This window comes from Petromyzon marinus, chromosome 10 (assembly GCF_048934315.1).
Source record: "Petromyzon marinus isolate PM22_M1 ecotype Great Lakes invasive population chromosome 10, UKy_Petmar_22M1.pri1.0, whole genome shotgun sequence".
Taxonomy (NCBI): Eukaryota; Metazoa; Chordata; class Hyperoartia; order Petromyzontiformes; family Petromyzontidae; genus Petromyzon; species Petromyzon marinus.
In genome coordinates, this window is record NC_133676.1 from 638,710 (window position 1) to 664,714 (window position 26,005).

General features: G+C 55.1%; 1 protein-coding gene across 1 annotated transcript; it reads left to right on the top strand.

The window, feature by feature from the left end:
- The first annotated feature begins 3,221 nt into the window (after nucleotides 1-3,221).
- On the top strand, nucleotides 3,222-18,318 carry LOC142924198 (uncharacterized). The gene is made up of 9 exons (XM_076066011.1): nucleotides 3,222-3,382; nucleotides 4,917-5,053; nucleotides 6,296-6,442; nucleotides 7,463-7,601; nucleotides 12,158-12,239; nucleotides 13,923-14,095; nucleotides 15,091-15,151; nucleotides 16,284-16,401; nucleotides 16,890-18,318. The coding sequence occupies exons 1-9, from the start codon at nucleotides 3,284-3,286 to the stop codon at nucleotides 18,019-18,021; spliced, it is 2,088 nt and encodes a 695-aa protein (XP_075922126.1). The 5' UTR covers nucleotides 3,222-3,283; the 3' UTR covers nucleotides 18,022-18,318.
- The last annotated feature ends 7,687 nt before the right edge of the window (nucleotides 18,319-26,005 follow it).

Sequence of the window (26,005 nt, forward strand, 5' to 3'; positions counted from 1 at the left end):
GTTCGTGCGAAGTGTGTGGGTCCGTGTTGCGGGTTCGTGGTGAGTGTGTGGGTCCGTGTTGTGGGTTCGTCATGAGTGTGTGGGTCCGTGTTGTGGGCTCGTGGTAAGAGTGTGTTTGTCTGTTTTGTGGGTTCTTGGTGAGTGTGTGGATCCCTGTTGTGGGTTCTTGGTGAATGGGGTTTGTATTGTGGGTTATTGGTGAGGGTGTGAGTCCGTAGTGAGGATGCGGGTTCGTGGTGAGGATGTGAGTTTGTGATGAATGTGTGAGTCCGTGTTGACGATGTGAGTCCACTTGTGATCGCGGTGACCTCGCCCTCCACTGACTCTCTCCTCCTTCCCCCCCCCTCCACTCTCCACGCAGAGACACCGAGATATTTACGGAGCACAACAACGCTACTCTCAGAATTAGCGCCATGGTATGCGTGACCCCTTTTGCTCGACATATGAACCACACCAGGACTTACAAAACACCACCCACACTGATGAACACCCTCACTTACAAACACCACACCAACACCCTCACTGACGAACACCCTCACTGAGGAACATCCTCACTTACGAACACCACCCACACCTATGAACACCCACACTTACGAACACCACCCACACTTACAAAGATCCACACTTGCGAACACTACCCACCTACGAACACCCACACTTACGAACACCACCCACACTTACAAAGATCCACACTTACGAACACTACCCACCTACGAACACCCACAATTACGAACACCACCCACACTCATGAACACCCACACTTACAAACACCCACACCTTTGAACACAGTTTTGTTACAGCCTCAAGGGGACCGTTGTCTTTGTGTGTGTGTGTTGACGAGTCTACTGCACCTTTGTCTATGTGTGTGTGTATGTGTGTAGCGATAGTGTAGCGGTTTGCGCGCTGCGCTATGAACCTGGCGACCCGGGTTCGATTCCCGCTCACGGCCGACACCAGTGACGATTATCTGAACCGGTCCCGGGCCTCCCCTAGGTCGACTCAGCCTCAAATGAGTACCTGGTGCGGTGTGTAAACATCGCCACTAGGGAGAAAAAGGCGGTCGGGCGTGGTGCTGGCCACCCACCCCCTCGTGTACCGTTCCGGCCTTCATAGGTGCTCGCTAACAGCACTTGCCCCCTACAGTCTGTTAAGGCTATATGGGGGATCTTTATTTTTTATTTATGTGTATGTGGGGAGCGGTAGTCTAGCAGTTTGCGCACTGCCACGAACCTGGCAACCCGGGTTCGATTCCCGCTTATGGCCAACACCAGTGACGATTATTTGAACCGGTCCTGGGCCTCCCGTAGGTCGACTCAGCCTCAAATGAGTACCTGGTGTGGTGTGTAAACATCGCCACTGTGGAGACAAAGGCGGCCGGGCATGGTGCTGCCCACCTACCCCCTCGTGTGCCATGCTGGGCTTCATAGGGGCTCGCTATCAGCACTTTCCCCAACAGTCTGTTACAAGCTATACGGGGGATCTTTGTCTTTGTACGTGTGTGTGTTTATGTGTGTGTGTAGACAAGTCGAGCTGGACCGAGTGGGAGGCAGCCTCCATCTATCACCACGTGGAGTGCGTTCACCTCCGGCACCGGATTAATCCGCAGCAAATCACCCAAAGGTTAGAGAGAGAGAGAGATGAGCAGGAAAATCATCAAAGTCTAAGAATGATAGCAGCTCAAATAGCAGCAGCTCAACCAAGTGGCCTGATATCATCAAATCATCATCATTGTCATCGCCTGGAAATGCACAGCAGCAGCGAAAAAACACTTTGATAAAAGCGTGACGATGGTGATTCCTCAAAATGTGAAGGGGAACAAATCCACGCAGTGACCACCACGGAGACCCACAGAGACACACATAGAGACCCACAGACACCCAGCCACCCACAGAGACACCCATAGAGACCCTTAGACCCACAGAGACACCTATAGACACATAGAGACTCACAGATATACCAATAGACACATAGAGACACCCATAGAGACCCATAGACACACAGAGATACCCAAAGAGACTCCAAAGACACATAGAGACACCCATAGAGACCCATAAACACACAGATACACCCCACAAAGAACCATAGATCCACAGAGACACCCATAGACACCCACAGAGACCCATACCTTAGCACGGTTAGCTACGTGCAGTGCGAACGAAGTTCATCATCCGTACACGCACCCTGTACCGCTCCGTGGGTCTCTGAGTATCGGTCTCTGTGGGTCTATATGGTTCTATATGAGTATAGGTCTTTGTGGGTCTCTGGTTCTATATGAGTGGCAGTCTCTGTGGGTCTCTATGGTTCTATATGAGTATGGGTCTCTGTGGGTCTATGAGGGTCTCTGTGCGTCTCTGTGGGGCTCTATGGTTCTATATAAGTATGGGTCTCTGTGGGTCTCTAGTTCTATATGAATATGGGTCTCAGTGGGTCTCTGAGGGTCTCTGCGTCTCTGTGGAGCTCTATGGGTATCCTTGGGTCTCTATGGTTCTATATGAGTATGGTTCTGTGTGGGTCTCTGTGGGTCTCCATGGTTCTATATGAATATGGGTCTCTGTGGGTCTCTGGTTCTATATGAGTATGGGTCTATGAGGGTCTCTATGCATCTCTGTGGGGCTCTATGGTCTATATGAGTGGGTCTCTGTGGGTCTCTGGTTCTATATGAGTATGGGTCTCTGTGGGTCTATGAGGGTCTCTGTGCATCTCTGTGGGGCTCTATGGGTCTCCTTGGGTCTCTATGGTTCTATATGAGTATGGTTCTTTGTGGGTCTCTGAGGATCTCTGTGGTTCTCTATGAGTCTCTATAAGTCTGTATCAACGTGCACTTAGAGCAAATGGCTCCCACATGGTGATGACGACGATGGTGACGATGATGATGACGGTGATGATGACGACGACGATGACGTTGATGACGATGTTGACGATGATGATGATGACGACGATGATGATGACGACGATGATGATGACGATGATAACGATGATGATGACGATGATGATAATGAAGATGACGACGATGATGATGACGATGACGACGATGATGACGATGACGACGATGATGACAATGATAATGATGACGACGACGATGATGACAATGATGATAATGATGATGACGATGATGACGACGATTAGGATGATGATACCAGTCACTTCGGTGGGGGGCTTAACCCGGTGTGTGCGTAAATAAAATTAGTTTATAGTTTAAGTTGTTATTGTTGTCACGTGTGCAGCGATCCTGAGTCTCTTCAAGCCTCACTTGACTGAGCGCCAGAAGCTGGAGCTGGCCACCATGCAGGAAGTTTGGTTCTTCACTCTGGACGGGGAAGGAAGCTCACGAGGGGGAGTGAAGAACGGAGAATTTGACGACGACGACAACAACTACATCCTTGTGAGACTCAGACACACACAAAGACACAGACACAACAACAACAACCGCCATTCGCCACTAAGTGGCGGTGACGTCACCACAACGCTTGTGCCAGGCGAGGTGCACCTTGAGGCCACGTGAAGTGTTGAACGCCCGCTGCCAGGAGGTCACGGGGTAGACCCAGGTGCCACGGGACGACTGTCTGAGATGACTGGCTGATGCACCACCTGTGCCCCCTACTGTGCCATCCTGCTGTGCTTTAGCCACCCGGCGCTCCGCTCATTGTTGTGACCGTCGCTCCTCCGCCCTCCGTTGTTGTTGGAGGGCGGCTGCCTCCAACTTCCCAGTAGCGTCCTTCACGAGCCTCCTCCACAGAGGCTGATCTTGACACAGCATCCTCCTGTACCACATCACTCCATCTCTTCTCTAGCCCGTGCTGCGCCCGTTTAGCCCCCTTGATCCGGCCGAATAAAATCTGTTTCGGCATGCGTTGGCTGGGCATGCGGGTTACATGACCCATCCAACGCAGCCTTGCCTGCCGGAGGAGCTCACCGATGGGACCTTGCCCAGATCTTTCAAAGATTTGTGAGCTCCTCACACAATCCAGCCTGGTTAAACCCATGATGGATCGTAGGCAGGCTAGCCTAAATGTTTCTAACCGGCGAAGATGTTCCATTTGGGGGGTCCACGTTTCGCAAGTGTAGAGAAGGGAGGGAATGACCGTGGCCGAGAAGACCTGAAGCTTAGTGCGGAGCGACAGACCAGGTAGCTTCCACACAGCGTTACACAACCGATGAAAATATATTGCCGCCCGACTGATTCTGAGTGAGACCTCTGCTGTTAAACTGTAGCTGGTCATAAGCACACTGCCCAGGTATGGGAAACTCTCCACTCTCTCCACAATTGCCCCATCACCGATTGGGAGTTGTGGGGGTGGAGTATCCGATGGTACAAAATACCCAGGCAGGTGCTTAGTTTTGGTGGGGCTGATGGTAAGGCCCCATCTCTTAGTGGCACACTCCAGTCTCAGCAGCAGCGTCTCCAACTCCTCCTCTGAATGAGCAGCTATTACCAAATCATCGGCATACATAACGTGGTTGAGCAATAGGGAGCCATCCGTTGACCGCACCCGGGCATCGATCAGCCTCCCATTATATCTGTACCAAATGGAGATTCCCCCGGTACAGCTATTGAAGGCTTCACGAACTACGTGGTCAAAATAGATGTTAAATAATATGGGAGCCAGAGGACATCCCTGTCACACCCCAAGGTGTACAGGGAATGGCTCTGACTCCCGGCCACGTAGTTTTACCCGGGCCTGTTCACTATCATGAAGGCCCACACAGAGACACTGATACCCATAAAGCACCACAGATTAGCACGGTTGGCTACGTACAGTGCGAAAGAAGTTCAACATACACACATACAGAGACACCCAGACACATAGAGACGCACAGAGACACCCACAGACACCCACAGTGACCCACAGATTAGCACTGTTGGCTACATGTGACCTCCTCGTGACCCCCACCCTGACCACCCGTGACCCCTGCAGGTCCAGAACGAGCACTTCTACTACCGCTTCCAGCTGGACAGGAAGATTGGGCAGGGTGGGCAGAGCGTGGTGGTGAGGTGTCTGGACCACAAGACTCGGACGATGGTGGCTCTCAAGATCCTCGCCTCGCCCTCCACGTGAGTGGGCCCTGGCGCAGCAGTGCAGTCAACAACAACAATAACACCACCAATAACAAGAACAATAAACAAACACACACTATGGGACTGCTGCTGGCTGTGAACCACAACAACAAACAATGACTGAACATCCTTTACTTGAATCTCCATCGCTCAACCACCACCTCCCCACCACCACCTCCACAGCGACACTCCCACCCCACCACCACCTCCCCACCACCCTCACCACCACCGCCACCACTGGTTGTGTGTTGGAGACGAACCCCACCACAACACTGACAATTGACTTTGACACTTTCCAACACAACAACCAGTTAAGTGCTGAGCAAGTAACGAGCTGGCCAAGCGTTTTGTGTTTAGGTGTCAAACCACCTCAACCAATTGGGCGTGTGTCAGTGTGGCGGGTTTAATGACACAACATTTATATTTACGTCATATAACCCAAACTCACCTCTATTGTGGATAATATTGATAGCGACAGACCAACTACGCATTACCCATTACTACTACTCAGTGTTACAGACACAGACCCACTACTACTAATCAGTGTTACACACATAGACCCACTACTACTACTCAGTGTTACACACACAGACACATTACTACTACTCACTGTTACACACACAGACCCACTACTACTACTCAGTGTTACACACACAGACCCACTACTACTACTCAGTGTTACACACACAGACCCATTACTACTACTCAGTGTTACACACACAGACCCACTACTACTCAGTGTTACACACACAGACCCACTACTACTACTCAGTGTTACACACATAGACCCACTACTACTACACAGTGTTACACACACAGATCCAATACGACTTCTACTCAGTGTTACACACACAGACCCACTACTACTATTCAGTGTTACACACACAGACCCACTACTACTACACAGTGTTACACACACAGATCCAATACGACTTCTACTCAGTGTTACACACACAGACCCACTACTACTACTCTGTGTTACACACACAGACCCACTACTACTACTCAGTGTTCCACACACAGACCCACTATTACTACTCAGTGTTCCACACACAGACCCACTACTACTACTCAGTGTTCCACACACAGACCCACTGTATATTAAAGTCTAAACTCTCTGTCTCTGTCTCTCTCTGTCTGTCTCTGTCTTGATCTCTGTTTCTTTATGTCTCTTTCTCTCTATCTGTCTCTCTTTCTTTCTCTCTCTCTCGTTCTGTGAACTTGCTCACTCGCTCGCAGCTCCAGGGAAGAAAAGCACCAGAGAACAGAGCTGCTAATGTCCATGGAGCTCCAGAGCGACCGTAGCAACGTGGACTACAACGTAGTCAGGGTCCTGGAGACTTTCTACTTTCGAGGCCACAAATGCCTTGTCATGGAGCTGTTGAAGTACGCACACCACCAGCACCACTACCACCACTCACTCACTCATTAACTCACCACCAACATTCACTCACCCACTCACTCGTTCACTCACTCACCCACCACCCACTCACTCAGCACCACCACCGACTAACTCACCATCACCACCACCACCACTCACCCACCACCACCACCACTCACCCACTCACTCACTCACCACCACCACTTACCCACTCACTCACTCACCACCACACCACTCACCCACTCACCCTCCACCACCCACCCACCATCACCACCACACCACCCACTCAACCACCCACCATCACCAGCACAACCCCTCACCCAACCACCCACCATAACCACCCACCCACCACCCATCCACCATCACCCACCAGCACCCACCACCACCAAACACCACCACCAAACACCACCACCACCAAACACCACCACCACAACACCACCACCACCCATACAGACCCATAGAGACACCCATACCCATACATTAGTACGTTTGGCTATGTATGGTGCAAAATAAGTTCTGCATACATTCACACACAGAGACCCACAGACCCCCAGACCCACAGAGACCCATAGAGACCCACAGAGACACCCACACAGACACCCATAGAGACCCACACATTAGCATGCTTGGCTACGTACGGTGTGAATGAATTTCAACATACGCACACAAAGATCAAAGATCCCCCATATAGCCTTAACAGACTGTAGTGGCAAGTGCTGTTAGCGAGCACCTTTAAAGGCCGGCACGGCACACGAGGGGGTGGGTGGCCAACACCACGCGCGGCCGCCTTTGTCTCCCCAGTGGCGATGTTTACACATCGCACCAGGTACTCATTTGAGGCTGAGTCGACCTAGGGTAGACCCAGGACCGGTTCAGATAATCGTCACTGGGTGTTGGCCATGAGCGGGAACCGAGCCCAGTTCGCCAGGTTCGCAGCGCAGCACGCTAATCGCTGATGTCACTGACGTCGTCGCTGACGTCGTCGCTGATGTGACTGACATGGTCGCTGTCTCTCCGCGTGGCAGGGCGAAACTCCATTGCGTGCTCAGACAGATGACGCTGTGGCAAAGTCACGAGGATGCGGTGAGGTCGTACACTAGGGCCATCCTCCACTTCCTGGCCCACACCAAGTCCCGGGGCATCGTACACGGGGACATCAAGCCCGTGAGTGGAGTGCATGCTGTGGTGTAATGGTGTCTGTGTGTGTGGGTGTATATGTGTGTGGGTGTCTGTGTGTGAGTGTGTGTGTGTGAGTGTCTGTGTGTGGGTGTGTCTGCGTGTGTGGGTGAGTACACGGTAAAACAACCCGCTAACTCCTCGCAGTGCCGGATGGGCAACTCTGTCGTGGACAGTGCTGTGGGGGGAGGGCCAATTCCGATTGGCTACTCCCCTCATGGCCTCTGTGACCACCACAGTGGCTAAACGGGGGGCTCTGGATGGGTGCGAGGGGCTGGTAACCCCTCCACCTTCAAAATTTTACCACTAAACCACGACTGAAATATGTAACTAATAAGCTTGTGCCGGAGGCCCCAGGGGGACAAGCATTTTTGACGTCTCCTGGCCAAACTCCAATTGGCGGAGCCAGGAGATTGAATCTCTACACTCGGGGCTCCTCCAGAAACAACGAAAAGCCACTTCGTGTGGCCACGTGGAATGTTCGAACGCTCACTGCGGAGGAGAGGCTGCCACTCCTCTGTCGGGAGCTGGACCGGTACCGCCTGGATCTCTGTGGCATTCAGGAGGTCCGGTGGACCGGTTCTGGCTCCTGCCACCATGAGGGGTGGACAGTCCTCTACTCAGGGCAACAGACTGCCAAACAACAGGATGTGGCTCTTCTTTTGAACAAAAGAATGAAGGGGGCGTGGGAGCGTGGCGGTGAGGTGTGGGAAGCTGTAAGCCCCAGGCTACTTTGGGCTCGCCTTCCCATCAACCGGAGGAGAGGAGTGGTGTTCGTGGTTATTTATGCCCCCTCCGAAGACGAACATCCGTGGAGGGATGCAGGCAAAGCCGATGAGTCAGATGCCTTCTATGACCTCGTGCCACAGGTGCTGGCTAAAGTGGCCCCTCAGGATAGAGTCATCTTGTTGGGTGACTTCAATACCTGAGTTGGTCATGATGCTGGCACCTGGTCTGGAGTGATTGGAGGGCATGGGCCAGATCAGCTCAATAACAACGGTAGGAGGCTGCTAGATTTTTGTGCAACCCATGGGCTTGTAATTACCAACACGCTGTTCCGGCATCGGCGCATCCACACAACATCATGGATGCATGCCGGGTCCAAGCAAGAACATCTGCTGGACTACATAGTGACGGACTAGAGGATGCGAGCCCATGTCCTTGACACCAGGACCTACCGTGGAGCTGATCTGCCCTCTGACCATCGACTAGTCATCTGTAAGATGCACCTGCCATTCTTCCACTCCGGTGTTGGGTGTACACCCAGGACCTCATTCCAACCTAAAGTGGCCTGGTCTCAGTTATCTGATGAAAGTTGCAAGTGAGAATTTCATCATCGCTTGCGGCTGGGGTTGGCATTGTTCCCCACTCCTCCTGATGTCGAGGGTAAATGGGCGAGGTTTAGGACTGTGACTCATGCAGCTGCAATGGCTGCTTTGGGTACGTGGTCCAGACCTCCCCAGAGACCCTGACTGACAGAGGAGGTGTTGAGGTTGGTTGAGAAAAAGCGACAGGCCCACTGTCATTGGCTACAGAATCCCACGTCAGAGAATGAGGAGGCTTACCACAGCCTTCGCTCGGAGGTTTGGAGAGCCGTGAGGCGCTGCAATGATGGGTGGTGGTCGCAGGTTGCTGAGGAGATGGAGTCTGCCTCAGTGGCCCGCGATCACAAATCTCTATTTAACTCCATCAAAAAAGTAACCTGCAGCGCCACACCTATTACCATCATTAGGGGAAAAAACGGTGATCCAATCTCTGACCCCCAGGAACAGGTTTGCAGATTTGCTGAGCATTTCTGTGAGGTCCTGGGGGAGGGGAAATCCATCAGCCAGGAAAACATCGTGGCACAAAGTGGGGATGATCCTGCTGAGGCTGCAGTGCCTCAAATATTGGAAGAAGTCACCCCCTGTGAGTGGCTGGCTGAGGTGCCATCTGTTGAGGAAGTACTGAAGGTGATCCGGAGTCTGAGACCAGGAAAGGCACCGGGTAGAGATGATCTCCCAAGCGAAATGCTGAGGGAGGGTGGCGTTTGTGCACAGACTGCCCTATATGACTTCATAACAACAGTCTGGACCACTGGATGGGTTCCGCAGGATTGGCAGAAGGGGGACCGCAAAAACTGTAACAACTACAGGGGCATCTCACTCCTCAGTGTGCCGGGAAAGGTCCTGGCAAGGATTATTCAACATCGCCTTGCCAGGCACGCTGAGGAGAGGCTTGCGGAGCCCCAATGTGGTTTCAGGAAAGGGCGGTCCTGCACAGATGCCATATTTTCTGTCCGTCTGCTACAGCAGAGGTGTAGGGAATTCCAACAAGACCTACATCTCTGCTTTATTGACCTTGATCTTCGTGCTTTTGGAATCCCTGACCCTCTGCTCACGATCATTAAGGACCTTCATGATGGTGAGCCGGCCCGGGTAAAACTACGTGGCCGGGAGTCAGAGCCATTACCTGTACACCTTGGGGTGCGACAGGGATGTCCTCTGGCTCCCACATTATTTCACATCAATTTTGACTACGTAGTTCGTTAAGCCTTCAATAGCTGTACCGGGGGAATCTCCATTTGGTACAGATATAATGAGGGGCTGATCGATGCCCGGGTGCGGTCAAGGGATGGCTCCCTATTGCTCAACCACGTTATGTATGCCGATGATTTGGTAATAGCTGCTCATTCAGAGGAGGAGTTGGAGATGCTGCTGCTGAGACTGGAGCGTGCCACTAAGAGATGGGGCCTTACCATCAGCCCCACCAAAACTAAGCACCTGCCTGGGTATTTTGTACCATTGGACACTCCACCCCCACAACTCTCAATCGGTGATTGGGCAGTTGTGGAGAGAGTGGAGAGTTTCCCATACCTGGGCAGTGTGCTTATGACCGGCTCCAGTTTAACAGCAGAGGTCTCACTCCGAATCAGTCGAGTGACAATATCTTTTCATTGGTTGCGTAACGCTGTGTGGAAGCTACCTGGTCTGTCGCTCCGCACTAAGCTTCAGGTCTTCTCGGCCACGGTTATTCCCTCCCTTCTCTACGCTTGCGAAACGTGGACCCCCCTAATGGAACATCTTTGCCGGTTAGAAACATATAGGCTAGCCTGCCTACGATCCATCCTGGGTTTAACCTGGCTGGATTGTGTGAGGAGCTCACAAATCTTTCAAAGATCTTGGCACGGTTCCATCGGTGAGCTCCTCCGGCAGGCAAGGCTGTGTTGGCTGGGTCATGTAGCCTGCATGCCCAGCCACCGCATGCCGAAACAGCTTTTGTTCGGCCGGATCTAGGGAGCTAAATGGGCGCGGCACGGGCTAGAGAAGAGATGGAGTGATGTGGCACAGAAGGACGTGGAGCTAAGTGGACTTGCCGATGACTGGTACCAGTGATGTCAAGATCGGCCTCTGTGGAGCAGGCTCGTGAAGGACGCTGCTGGGCAGTTGGAGGCAGTTGCCCTCCAACAACAACGGAGGATGGAGGAGCGACGCTCACAATAATGAGCGGAGCACCGGGTGGCTAAAGCACAGAAGGTTGGCACAGTAGGGGGCACAGGTGGTGCATCAGCCAGTCATCTGAGTCAGTCGACCCGTGGCACTTGGGTCTGCCCCGTGACCTCCTGCCAGCGGGCGTTCGACACTTCACGTAGCCTCAAGGTGCACATGGCCTGGCACAAGCGTCGTGGTGACGTCACCGCCACTTAGTGGCGAATGGCGGTTGTTGTACACGCTGGGGTGCTGGTGCTCGCTCTGCAGATGTAAATGCCACTGATTATTCATGTTCTGCAGATGTAGATGTCACTGGTGTTCTTCATGTTCTGCAGATGTAGATACCACTGGTTCTTCACGTTCTGCAAATGTAGATGCCACTATGTCTTAACGTCCTGTAGATGTAGATGGCACTGGTTTTTCACGTCCTGTAGATGTAGATGCCACTGGTTTTTCACGTTCTGCAGATGCAGATGCCACTCGTTCTTCACGTTCTGCAGATGTAGATGTCACTCGTTCTTCATGTTCTGCAGATGTAGATGCAAATAGTTCCTCATGTTCTGCGGATGTAGATGCCACTGGTTCTTCACGTTCTGCAGATGTAGATGCCACTGGCTCTTCACGTTCTGCAGATGTAGATACCACTGGTTCTTCACGTTCTGTAGATGTAGATGCCACTGGTTCCTCACGTTCTGTAAATATAGATGCCACTGTTCCGTCACGTTATGTAGATGAAGATGTCACTGGTTCTTCATGCTCTGTAGATCCCACTGGTTCTTCACGTTCTGTAGATGCCACTGGTTTTCCATGTTCTGTTGATGTAGATGCCACTGGTTCTTCCCGTTCTGTAGGTGCCACAGGTTGTTCATGTTCTGTTGATGTAGATGCCACAGGTTCTTCACGTTCTGCAGATGTAGATGTCACTGTTTTTTTGCGCATATCTCTGAAACTTCGTAAGTTGAACGTCTGTGAGCGGAGGCAGTCCCCCTGCACAGACGCTCGGTCGTAAACGACGCTCACTGCCTTTACCATGCTGGGTGTGAATTCCCTCCCTGCGGCTCACTCCCCATCCAGAGCAACGTTCTGTTGGCGAACATCGCGGATGGCATCGTCAGGGTCAGGAACTTCGCCTCAAGCTTCTTTGTGGATGGCAAAAGTGAGTGGAGACACCCACACACACCCACCCATCCACCCACTGACACCCCCACACACCCATCTACCCACCCATCCACCCACCTACACATCCATTCGCCATCAACCCATCCATTCCCCCACCCATCAAGCCACCCACCGACCCCCCCATCAATCCACCCACCTATCCACCCACCCACTGACCCATCCACCCACCCATCCACCCACCCAGCCACCCACCTACCCATTCACCCACCCAGCCACTGACCCATCCACCAACCCACTCACCCACCCATCCATATATCCATCCATGCACCTACCCACCCACCCAGCCATCCACCCATCCATCTACCCACCCAGCCATCCAGCCACCCACTCACCCACCCACCCATCCACCCACCCACCCACCCACCCATCCACCCACTAGCCCATCCACCCACCCGCTCACCCACCCACCCACACATCCATTCACTCATCCACCCATCAACCCATCAACCCATCAACCCACCGACCCATCCACCCACCCACCCACTCTCCCACCCACCCACCCATCCATCTATCCATCCATCTATCCATCCATGCACCCACCCACACAGCCATTCACCCACCCATCCATCCACCCACCCAGTCATCCAGACACCCACCCACCCAGCCATCCAGCCACCAACTCACCCGCCCACTCACCGAGCGATCCACGCACCCACCCAGCGAGCCATCCACCCACTCACCCACCCACCCACTGATTCAGCTACCCAGCCACCCACTCACCCAGCCACCCACTCACCCAACCACCCACTCACCCACCCACCCATCCATCTATCCATACATCCACCCACCCAGCCATCCACCCACCCACCCACCCACCCAGCCATCCCTCTACTCACCCATCCACCCCTCCACCCAGCCATCCAGCCACCCACTCACCCAACCACCCACCCGGCCATCCACCCACTCATCCATCCAGCGACCTACTCACCCATCCACCCAGCCAGCCATCCACCCACTCACCCACCCACCCACTCACCCAGCCAGCCAGCCAGCCATCCACCCACTTACCCACCCACCCACTCATCCACCCAGCCAGGTAGCCATCCACCCACTCACCCACGCGCCCATCCACCCACCCATCCACCCACCCACCCACCGACCCCCCCCATCCAGCGACCCACCCACACACCCATCCACCCATACACCCATCCACCCATACACCCACTCAACCACCCATCCATCTATCTACCCACCCACCCAGCCATCCACCCACCCAGCCATCAAGCCACCCACCCACCCACCCACCCAGCCGGATATCCACCCACTCACCCACCCACTCACCCACTCACCCACCCAGCCATCCACCCACCCGCCCAGCCACTGACCCACCCACCCATCCATCTATGCACCCACCCACCCACCGACCCATCCAGCCACCTACCCACTCACCCACTGACCTGCCCATCCAGTCACCCACCCATGAATCCACCCACCCACCCACTCACCCACCCACCCACTCACCCACCCGCCCACCCACTCACCCATCCATGTATCCATCCACCCACCCACTCACCCGCCTAACCATCCACCCCCCACCCAGCCACTGCCCCAGCCACCCAACCCAGCCACCCAACCCAGCCACCCAACCCACCCACCCACCTACACACACGTACCTAGTCTACAATCTTCATCATCATCGCTGCTGTTGTCATCTGCACAGCCTCGCACGTGGGAGGAACCCTCGCCTACGTGGCCCCCGAGGTGCTTCTCGGCTACCCGGCGACCTGCGCTGTGGACACATGGTCGCTGGGCTGCACCGTCGCCAAGCTGGCCACCGACAGGGAACTCTTCCTCTCGTTCAGCCGCGACGACCACCTGGCTTGCTGCATCGAGGTGACTGGGGAGCCTCCCTGGGGGGCCTCGAGCGACGACCTGGCCCACAGCCAGCCAGTCACCCAGCCAGTCACTCAGTCACCCAACCCTGTCAGCCAGTCACCCAACCAGCCACCCAACCACCCACCCACTCACCTACCCACCCACCTACCTACGCATCCTCTCACTCACCTACACATTTACCCACCCACCCATCTACCTACTTACCCGCACACTCACCCACCTACTTACCCAGCCACCCACCTACCTACACACCCACGTAACCACCCACTCACCCACCTACCTACCTACCCACCCACTCACTCATCCACCTACCCACCCACTCGCCCACCCCCTCACCCACCCACCTACCCCCTCACCCACCCACCTACTCACTGACTCACCCACCTACCCACCCAGTAACCCTCCCACCTACACACCCACTGACCTATCCACCCATCCACTCACCCACTCACCCACTCACCCATCCACTCACCCACTCACCCACTCACCCACCCACTTACCCACCGACCTACCCACCCATTCACCCACTCACCTACCTACCCACTCACCCACCCACCTACCTATCCACTAACCCACCCACTCACCCTCCCCCCACCCACCTACTCACCCATGATGCTAGATGCGCTGAGCAACAACGATAATGTCACGTTCAGGTCTTTCGTCGTACAGCCAATGAAAAACAGCCACGTAGCTCAGTGGGGCCTTCCCTGGTGAAATCAAAATAGTTCAGTTTTAGTGTGGGCCTCTGAGTCTCAATGGTTTTATATGAGTCTCTGGACCTCTATGGGTCTATGTATGGGTCTCTGTCGGTCCGTATGGGTCTCTCTATGGGTCTCTGTGGATCCATATGGGTCTCTGTGAGTCCCTATGGTTTTATATAAGTCTCTGGATCTCTATGGGTCTCTGTATGGGTCCCCGTGTGTAACACGCGTGTAACATTCGTGTAACATGCGTGTGTCCCTCTGTGTGTCTGTCTTGAAATGGTTGCGCAGATCCTGGGCATGCCTCCAAAAGAAATGGTGGAGAAAGCTCGCAAAAGAGCGGCATACTTTGGTGAGTTGAAGGGTGGTGTGATGGTGGTGTGGTGGTGGTGAGGTGGTGGTGTGGTGGTGGTGAAGTGCTGGTGAGGTAGTGGTGAGGTGGTGGTGGTGGTGGTGTAACGCTAGCGGTGTGGTGGTGAGGTGGTGATGGTGTGGTGGTGGTGGTGTTGAGGTGGTGGTGGTGAGGTGGTGGTGGTGTAGAGGTGGTAGTGGTGTAGAGGTGGTAGTGGAGGTGGTGAGGTGGTGGTGAGGTGGTGGTGTGGTGGTTGTGTGGCAGTGGATAGTGGTGAGGTGGTGGTGTGATGGTCGTGAGGTGTAGTGGTGGTGAGGTGTTAGTGGTGGCGATAGTGGTGGTGTGGTGGTGGCGGGGTGGTGGTGTGGTGGTGGTGTAGAGGTGGCAGTGTGGTGGTATGGTGGTAGTGGTGGTGTGGTGGTGTAGAGGTGGCAATAATGGTGGTGAAGTAGTGGTCATGTGGTGGTGGTATAGGGCTAGCGGTGTGGTGTGAGGTGGTGATGGTGTGGTGGTGGTGGTGAGGTGGTGGTGGTATGGTGGTGTAGATGGGGTAGTGGAGGTGGTGTGGTGGTGTTGGTGAGGTGGTGGTATGGCAATGGATAGTGGTGGTGTGGTGGTGGTGGTGAGGTGGTGTTGTAGGGGTAGCGGTGTGGTGGTGAGGTGGTGGTGGTGTGGTGGTGAGGTGGTGGTGTGGTTTTGGTGTGGTTGTGGTGAGGTAGTGGTGAGGTAGTGGTGGTGAGGTGTTGGTGGTGGCGATGGTGGTGGTGTGGTGGTGTTCTAGGGGTAGCGGTGTCGTGGTATGGTGGTAGTGGTGGTGTGGTCAGGTGGTGGTGGTGTGGTGGTGAGGTGGTGGTCGTGCTTTGGTGGTGGCGTAGAGGTGGTAGTGGAGGTGGTGTGGGGGTGAGGTGGTGGTGTTGTAGGGGTAGCGGTGTGGTGGTGAGTGGGTGGGTAGGTGGGTAGGTGGTTGGTGACACTGTGCGTGCCTCTCTCTGTGTGTCTCTCTTTCCATCTCTCTGTCTGTGTATGTGTCTCTCTCTCTGTCTCTCTTCCTCTTTGTTTGTCTCTCTGTGTATCTCTCTGTCTCTATCTCCCTCTCTGTGTATGTATATCTCTCTCTGTCTCTGTCCTACAGATGAGGCCGGCCAGCCTCACTGCCCGGCCAGGAAACGACTCCCGGCAAGTGTCCCCCTGCATTTGGTGCTGCGGGGATGTGGAGCTCAGCTTGTGGCCTTCATTAGCAGCTGCTTGCAGTAAGAACACAGACACATACCGCTCGTGTAGCCTCAAGCCGACTGTAGGGGCAAGTGCTGTTAGTACTAGTGAGTAGCAGCGCCTATACACAGACAAAGATCCCCCGTGTAGACTCTAGCAGATTGTAGGGGCAAGTGCTGTTAGTAGTAGCGAGTAGCAGCACCGCCTATGAAGGCCTCCGGCACTGTGACACACACAGAGGAGGTGGGTGGCTAGCACCAACACGTCCGGCCACCTTTGTCTCCCCAGTGGCGATGTTTACACTAGGTACTCATTTGAGGCTGAGTCGACCTAGGGGAGGCCTAGGACCAGTTCAGATAATATAATTGCTGTCACTGGTGTTGGCCGTGTGCAGGAATCTAACTCGGGTTTCTGCCGGGTTCATAACACCACCGCTGTCCATTACACACACACACGTACACACACACGTACAGATGGGAACGTCAAATCCTCACCTCCCCTGTCTCCATCCCCCCCGCCTCCCCAGGTGGGATCCAGAACTCCGCATGACACCGGAGCAGGCGCTGAGTCACGGCTGGCTCCAGAACGAGACCACCACCATCGAGGCCACCCCCACCACCATCGAGGCCACCCCCACCACCATCGAGGCCACCCCCACCACCATCGAGGCCACGCCCACCACCATCGAGGCCACCCCCACCACCATCGAGTCCACCACCATCGAGGCCACTCCCACCACCATGGAGGCCACCCCAACCACCATGGAGGCCACCCCCACCACCATGGAGGCCACCCCAACCACCATGGAGGCCACCCCCACCACCATGGAGGCCACCCCCACCACCATGGAGGCCACCCCCACCACCATCGAGGCCACCCCCACCACCATCGAGGCCACCCCCACCACCATCGAGGCCACCACCATCGAGGCCACCCCCACCACCATCGAGGCCACCCCCACCACCATCGAGGCCACCCCCACCACCATCGAGGCCACCCCCACCACCATCGAGGCCACCCCCACCACCATCGAGGCCACCCCCACCACCATCGAGTCCACCCCCACCACCATCGAGGCCACCCCCACCACCATCGAGGCCACCCCCACCACCATCGAGGCCACCCCCATCACCATCGAGGCCACCCCCACCACCATCGAGGCCACCCCCACCACCATCGAGGCCACCCCCACCACCATCGAGGCCACCCCCACCACCATCGAGGCCACCGCCACCACCATCGAGGCCACCCCCACCACCATCCAGGCCACCACCATCGAGGCCACCCCCACCACCATCGAGGCCACCCCCACCACCGTCGAGGCCACCCCCACCACCGTCGAGGCCACCCCCACCACCGTCGAGGCCACCCCCACCACCGTCGAGGCCACCCCCACCACCGTCGAGGCCACCCCCACCACCGTCGAGGCCACCCCCACCACCGTCGAGGCCACCCCCACCACCGTCGAGGCCACCCCCACCACCATCGAGGTCACCCCCACCACCATCCAGGCCACCACCAGCGAGGCCACCCCCACCACCATCGAGGCCACCCCCACCACCAGCGAGGCCACCCCCACCACCAGCGATGCCACCCCCACCACCATCGAGGCCACCCCCATCACCAGCGAGGCCTTTGGAGCTGCGGATCTACGGTGAGACTCCCTCTGTATGCTCAGTGCAGGGTCTCTGAGTATGGGTCGTTGTGAGTCTGTATGGGTCTCTGAGTATGGGTCTCGATGCATCTATATGAATTTAGTATTTGGTCTGCCGCTATGAATCCCCACGTGACGATGATGATGATGACATCAGCCACTTGGTTGAGCTGCTTTCATTTGTGATGGCCAGGTCCACTTCTGGCCGTGGGGACCGATCGCGACCTCTGGCTGTAGTACCAGCATGACGATGATTATGATGATGTGCTGCTGTGGTGCTGCTGCCTCTCTCTCCACAGAGCTGAGTCAGAGAAAAAGCCCCCATCATCATCATCATCATCCTTGTCATCATCGCTGGATGAGGATGAGACAGAGGAGGTGGAGGAGGAGGAGAACGAGGATCAGACGGAGGATGAGACAGAGGAAGAGGAGAAGATGGAAGTGGAGGAGAAGACAGAAGACGAGGAGCAGATGGAAGTGGACGAGAAGACAGAAGAGGATGAGCAGATGGAAGAGGAGGAGGTGCAACAGCAGCAGGAGAAGAAGAAGAAAAAGAAGCAAAGGGGTCTGGCCCATATGGGCAGGGCGCTCTCCTCGATCTTCCGCCGCCTGCTGCTGTGTGGTGGGCAGCCCACGGCAGAGTAGCGGGGGGGTGGTGGTGGAGTCGGTGCCAACCACCACCACCACGAGCAGCAGCACCGAACCACCCACCCACCCACACACAGTCACCCCACACACACCCAGCCACCCACACTCACTCACCCCACACACCCACTCACCACACTCACTATCGTGGAGACCAGCTGTGGAAGACGACTGAAGAGCGGCCGCCAGACATGGACTGGACACAGCCACTCACTGCACTCACCACACGCTCACCCCACCACACACTCACCAGTAGCTTACCCAGGGCCCCCCTTATCTCAGGCTACAACCCTAACACGTGGTGTGTGTTAAAATAGCATTGTACGTGTGTAGTTTTGTATATTATTATTGTAAATATGATTGTTATAATTATATATGAAGTCACCAGTATGTGAAAAACGTTGCAGACGTTTTTTTTCGTGGGGTTTGGTGCCTTCGATCGTCAGTGCCGTGTGGGGGTCTGGGTTCATAATGTCCAGGTAGGGTGGGGTTATAATGGCCAGGTAAGGTGGGTTATAATGGTCAGGAAGGGTGGGGTTATAATGGTCAGGTAGGGTGGGGTCATAATAGCCAGGTAGAGTGGGGTTATAATGGCCAGGTAAGGTGGGTTATAATGGTCAGGAAGGGTGGGGTTATAATGCCCAGCTAGGGTGGGTTCATAATGCCCAGCTAGGGTGGGTTCATAATGCCCAGCTAGGGTGGGCATAATAGCGGTTGGGCGCCTTCCCCACGTAAAATGGCGGTTGTGCGGCTTCCCCACGCAAGATGGTGGTTGGGCAAAGTCCCTACCTAAGATGGCGATTGGCCACCTTCCCAACGTAAAATGGCGGTTGGGCACCTTCCCCACGCACAATGGCGGTTTGCCGTCTTCCTTACCTAAGAGGGCGTTTGTGGGGTTATAATGCCCAGCTAGAGTGGGTTCATAATGCCCAGCTAGGGTGGGCATAATGGCAGTTGGGCGCCTTCCCCACGTAAAATGGCGGTTGTGCGGCTTCCCCACGCAAGATGGTGGTTGGGCAAAGTCCCTACCTAAGATGGCGATTGGCCACCTTTCCAACGTAAAATGGCGGTTGGGCACCTTCCCCACGCACAATGGCGGTTTGCCGTCTTCCTTACCTAAGAGGGCGTTTGTGCGCCTTTCCTACGTAAGATGGCGGTTGGACGCCTTCCACGTGAAATAATGGTGGGTGGCCGCCTGGTGGTTGGGCGCCTTCCCCACACAAGATGGCGGCTGAGCACCGTATATACGCTAGAAATGGCTAGATGGTGTGTGAGGGCTGATGCCCCCCTCCTCCTCTCCCCCTTGGACCTCCTCTCTTTTACGCCGGGCTGCCGCCGATCGAGTCATCGGCCTCCCCGCACCAGCATCCTCTCTGTCGGGCATGGCTCGTTGCTGGCTCTCCACCGCCTCACGTTATTCTGCCTCCCACCCCCCACGTAAACCACCACTCACGCTGCGGGGGCTGCGGGCGCGTGCACGACGTGCACGCGCTAAAAATATCGCGGCTGCTGCGCGAGCGCTGGCGCAGGTAATGAGTTAGTGCGCAGCGCAGCCTTACTTGCACACACGCCAGAATTACGCACCACGCCGAACCCTTAATGCGATCGCCGCCACGTAAACCCCCTGCGTAAAACGCGCTCGGTAAATACGCACGCGACCGCAAACACCGGGTGGGTGTGAGAATGAGTGTTGAGTGTGTGTGAGGATGAGTGGCGGGTGGGTGAGCGGGCGTGAGAGTGGGTGGGTGTGAGAATGAGTGGTGAGTGTTTGGTGGCTGGGTGTGAGAGTGAGTGGTGAGTGATTGGACGGGCGTGAGAGTGAGTGGTGAGTGAGCGGGCGGGAGAGTGGGTGGGTGTGAGAGTGAGTGGTGGGTGGGCGTGAGAGTGAGTGGTGAGTGTTTGGTGGCTGGATGTGAGAGTGAGTGGTGAGCGAGTAGGCGGGCGTGAGAGTGGGTGGGTGTGAGAGTTAGTGGTGGGTGGGTTGTGAGAGTGAGTGGTGGGTGGGTGTGAGAGTGAGTGGGTGGGTGGGTGGGAGAGTGTTAGAGTGAGTGGTGGGTGGGTGTGGGTGAGGGTTAGTGGGTGGGCATGAGAGCCGTGAATTAGTGGTGAGTGGGTGTGAGTGAGTGAGTGGGCGGGTGTGCGTGAGTGATTCGTGAGAGTGGTGGGTGGGCGTGAGAGTGAATGGTGGGTGGGTCGGTGTGAGTGGTGTGTGTGAGAGTGGGTATATGCGTGTGAGAGTGAGTGGTGGGTGGGTGTGAGAGTGAGTGGTGGGTGGGTGGGTGTGAGAGTCAGTGGGTGGGTAGGCAGGCGTGAGAGTGATTGGTGAGTGGGTGTTGAGCAGATTACAACAACAAAACAAAACCAAAAGAAGTGCAAAGTGTAAGGAAGTCACACAAAAAAATAAAGCATATAAATACAAATTGTTTAAATCAAATCCTGTCAGTTTTTCAATACTCAATGCAAGCTTGGGTAAGGCAAAAAAAAACAATAAAAAACTGCCCCAGACCACACCAAGACAACACAAAGTCCATCAATAAAATTGCACATTAAAATTTCACTTCCATTCCTTTGGGTTTGGCAGTGGAAGCCTCACACACACGCTGTGCAACAAGTGTTGGATGGACATCCCCGCCAATGTTGGAAATTGAATCTTCAAATCACTCAATTCGGATCACACAGCAGCAGTAGCAGTAAATTTGTTCTGTACTGCAAACAACTTGGCAGGACCCTCCTGAAAAAGACTCTTGAGACTGAGTGAGGCTCGTGCTGGCTAAATAGGCGTAGTCGTAGTCATAAAAAGAAATGGATACTAAACACACACACAGGAGCAGAGTCGTTCCCCAGGTACGGTGTATGAGGGCGACTACACCGGGCCCCATGCTTTGGGGGGCCCTGCGCTTCGGTGTCACAGTGTCAGACATTACTTCCGTTTAACACGTAGGCTATCGCACCGGAATGTCTCACAGGTAATGACATCACATGCATCATTCTAATTAAGACCGAAAGAGGATTTATCCGCAATTCGAAGGCCCACACGTTGTGATTAGCCCCAGGCCCCGCACGCCCCTATAGACTTCCTTGACCACGAGACAAGCAGGTAGTGGCTTACCGTGGCTCAGCAGCTCAAGAGCTCTTCACACTGCCAGCAGCAGCAGTGGTGGTGGTGGCTTTGCTGGTGGTGGTGCTGGTGGCCACGGTCCCGAGCCAGCTATGAGCCAGCACCTGCGCTGGCGTCATGCGACAATTCGGATCCCATCTGTTGAGATACGCATGGGGGACACACGCAGCCACGTGGTTAGAGAGTCATGGTGAGAGCTTTGATGTTCCTTCCCTTCTCCCAAGAGGTCCAGGAACGCACAGCAGCAGCGGAAGCAGCAGTAGCAGTGGCAGTCCTCTGATGCCCAGCAGCGTCTTGCACAAACCTCCCACTCCTCCACAGAGGGCTAACTTCACGCCGGTGGTACCGCTTATTGGCAGGTCCACTCGGCTCCACATCTTTCTGGTGATCGGTGGAGAGCAGTCGCGATCACATGGAGGGGAGCAAACTTAGTGGGGAGGTGGTGGGAGTGGTAGGTGGTTCTTACCGCAGCCATGAGCTGTTGAATTCGACAAACTCCGGGTCATCGCTTTTGAGCACCCTGTGAAGTTGGAAGCACCCCGGCACCCTTTTCTTGCCTGGGCAGAACATCTTCCCCCGATGGTCTGCAGGAGCCATGCACAGCGGGAGAGACCAAGTCACCAACCACCACGTCACCCACCTACCCACTTACTGACCGATCCATCAACCAACGCATACACATTACCCACCCACCCATCCACTCTTCCACCTACCCAATCACTCACCTATCCGCCTATCCACACACCGACCCACCCACTCACCAACCTATTCGCCTACTCACCCACATAACCACCCACTTTCCCACATACTAATTTACCCACCCACACACCCAAATAATTTAAAATACAAAGAGGCTCCCTCCAAAAAAATATAACACACCGAGGCCACTCCCTAAAACAGAATCCGGTCCGTCACTCGCACCACCCTTCAACTCACCAAAGAACTGCGTTCTGTTGGGAGCTGCATCCACCATGTACCTTGGAGGCATCCCCAGAATCTGCACACGGTTGAAATGAAGACAAAGGTCACCCGTATAGCTTCGGCACACTGTATGGGGCAAGTGCTGTTAGTATTGAATAGCAAAAGCAGCAGCACACAAAGACAGGGGTGGCGGGCCACGTTGACCAAGGTACTTCACACACTCCACCAGGTACTCAGTTGAGACTGACTCGAACTAGGGGAGGCCCAGGACCACTTTAGATCATCGTCACTGGTGTTGGCCATGAGCTGGACTCGAACTCAGTTTCTAGCACAGCAGGCTAACCGCTACACTACCGCACCCCCACACATGCAAGATGCACACGTGTACACACAACCACACGCAACATACGACGGCCATTATTCACAGATCACAAAGTGGCCACCCAACCTCCTGCCCCCCCCGCCCCCCCCCCGCCCCCCCCCCCATGGCCCACGACTCCAAGGAAAGAGAGGGGGATCACGTGGCTGTCGGACCAAAAAAAATCCCTGCCCGTCGCCAACTCCGCCACCGTGCAGCCCAGTGCCCACATATCCTCTCCACAGGTCAAGCTATAGCCCAGCAACAGTTCCGGAGAAAAGTATTCCAGGGTCCCATGAACATCCATAGCTGCACAATAATCACAAGAACAACATACATATGTGTGTTAACACACTGACTTAAACAGCATCAACATTACACACATAAACAGTCACAAGTACAGACACTCAGATACACAGAGACAGTCAGACGGACACTTAGAGACGAATACTTGCACACAGCCACAGAGACTGTGGTGCCGCCGCAGCGGAGCCGCTCCATCGGGGCTGTGCCCACCGCCGTGACACCACCACCGGGGAGTGACAGCGCCGACGCGGCGCGCCTCTCGCTGCCCCTTCTCCCCCCCGCCCCACATGATTGCACACATACCCCACGTAGAGCCGGGAGGGAAGGTCACCTGGCCGACAGGTTTTTATCCAGAAGCCCCTAATGGGATCAAGCTTCATGGTTTCCTGCGGGCGGGCAATTGGGCGATCTACCCCCGAGGCTGACATGCACCTCAGCGCCGTGACCTGATATTAAAGTTACGTGGTCACGGCAGAGGCCGTTGAGCCACCGCGAATGAAACCGCACACACACAAGCACGAGTATGGATCGGAATGCCTTTGTTAGGATTAGGGATCTAGATAACAAAGGGACAAGAATAGCCAGGCCTCTGAATGGACAGGGCGGCACGGGTGCGGAAGCATCTGAATGCCTTTTGTTATAAAGTTGAGATTACGGATCCAAATAACAACGGGACAGGAGCATTCCGACATCTGAATGGACAGGGCGGCACGGGGTGTGGGAACAGCGGAACGCCTTTGTTATAGGCAAGATTAGGGATCTAGATCATGAAGGGACAAGAATAACCAGGCCTCTGAATGGACAAAAGGGCACGGACAAACAAGGTCCGCGGAAATGTCTTTTGTGATAGGTAGGATAAAAGGCAGGTGATTGAGACAGTAGGAGAGTTCTTCTTCAAGAGATCGAGAGCAGCGAGGTGTTAGGGTCAGCCATTCGAGACGTCCATGTGACGAGCTTCAACGCAGCCAGGCACAACCCTCTACGGAGATGACCCACAGCATCGCCCTTCTACAGCTTCCAGCGCAGCAGAGTGGACGTAGGCATAAGTGAGAGAGCGGTGAGTTTGAGCTATTTAATCGAGGGAAGAGAGCAGAGCGATAGGCAGGATAAATTGAGCCTAGGAGCCCAGGGGGAATAGGCTGGCATCCACTGACCCACACAATCAGGCGTAGTTTAACGGGTTACTCGCGGTAAATAAAATAGCTAGTAGGGGGATAAACTGTGTCGTGTGGTCTTTGGGAGTGTGAAGAGAAGGGTAGAGCGTGCTTGGTGTTCGCGTGCATGCGCGGTTGTTTACCACGAGGCGGAGTGTTCAACGTGCGCGTGCCTGCGCGACTGTTTTCGGCGGTGTTTAGTGCTCGCGTACCTGTGCGATTGTTTACAGTAGTGCTTAGCGCTCGCATGCCTGTGTGACTGTGTTGCGGTCGCGTGCCTGCGCGATTGTTTATAGCGAGGTAGCGAGCTAGGCGCCTGGCGTGCGCGTATTCGCGCGGCTGTTTAAACGACCCTTTAAATCGGAGCGAAGTGACCCTCTCCAATCAGCAGCCCGCGCATGGCAGACACCCCTGGCCTCCCGCCCCTGACCCCCCACTCCCTCTAGTGGGATTTGTGTACGGGGCTCGGCAGGTAGCAGCATCGTGTTTGTTATTGCCTGAGCGTGTGTGTGAGGGAATCACACGTCGGCGCACCATACCTGTTTGTTCACGTGCGGGACGGGGTTTTACTTTGCGAGCGCGCTCACCGCGGCACGCCGCCACTGAACAACATAGCGCATCATAAGCGTAGAGCAGGCGGCCCCACTAATTAAGCCATGCCTAAGCGGTCGGCAACAAAGTCAGGGGCCCCGGGGGGGTGAGGAGGTGGAGGTTGCTAACCCGAACCCCACAGAACAACCGGCGGGTAGTGGTATGAATGGAACGGGGGAGTCGGAGGGCAACGGCCCCGACAATTCGGTGATGGCGGGGGACAGTAGCCCCCACAGTTTGGCGTCAGAAGCGGTACGAACCCCCGCGTAACCCCACATAAAAATAAGGCATATATTTACTGGCCAGGGGACCCCGTCATTGAAGGCGTTTGCCCGCAACGTTTTAGGGGCTAAAAAAAATAATGGGTGGACAGACGCACAGGAGTTAGAGCAACTAACCATACACTTAGATGGACGGGCGGCTGACTTCACAGAAACCCTACCCGCGAGCACACAAACCCAGCTAGCAGAGCTAATGCGCCAACTTGACTTGGGTTCGGCGTGAGCAATGAGGAGGAGGCAAAGACCGCCTTAGAGGCACGCCGCCGCCAACCCAACGAGGATTTGTGTGACTATGCCGAGGACGTGCGTACGCTAATGCAACTCGCACACCCAGGGTACACGGCGGAGGCAGTTGAGGACCTCGCCTCCGAGAAAATCCTACAATACTTGACTCGCACCTCATGGTGGCACCCCGATCTAAGCTGCATCCGCCTTTCCTTTAATGCCCTAGTTGAGCGCGCGCGTAAGTGTGAAAGACTTTCCAGCCAACGCGCGCAGCTCCGGGGCCCAGGACGAGAGCGAGCCATCGCGAGCCTGGGCCCAGAGGAAAAGGAAGAGGAGGAGCAAGAGGGACTCACCCGCACGATAAAGGGTCGAGAAAGAGAGTCTACGGG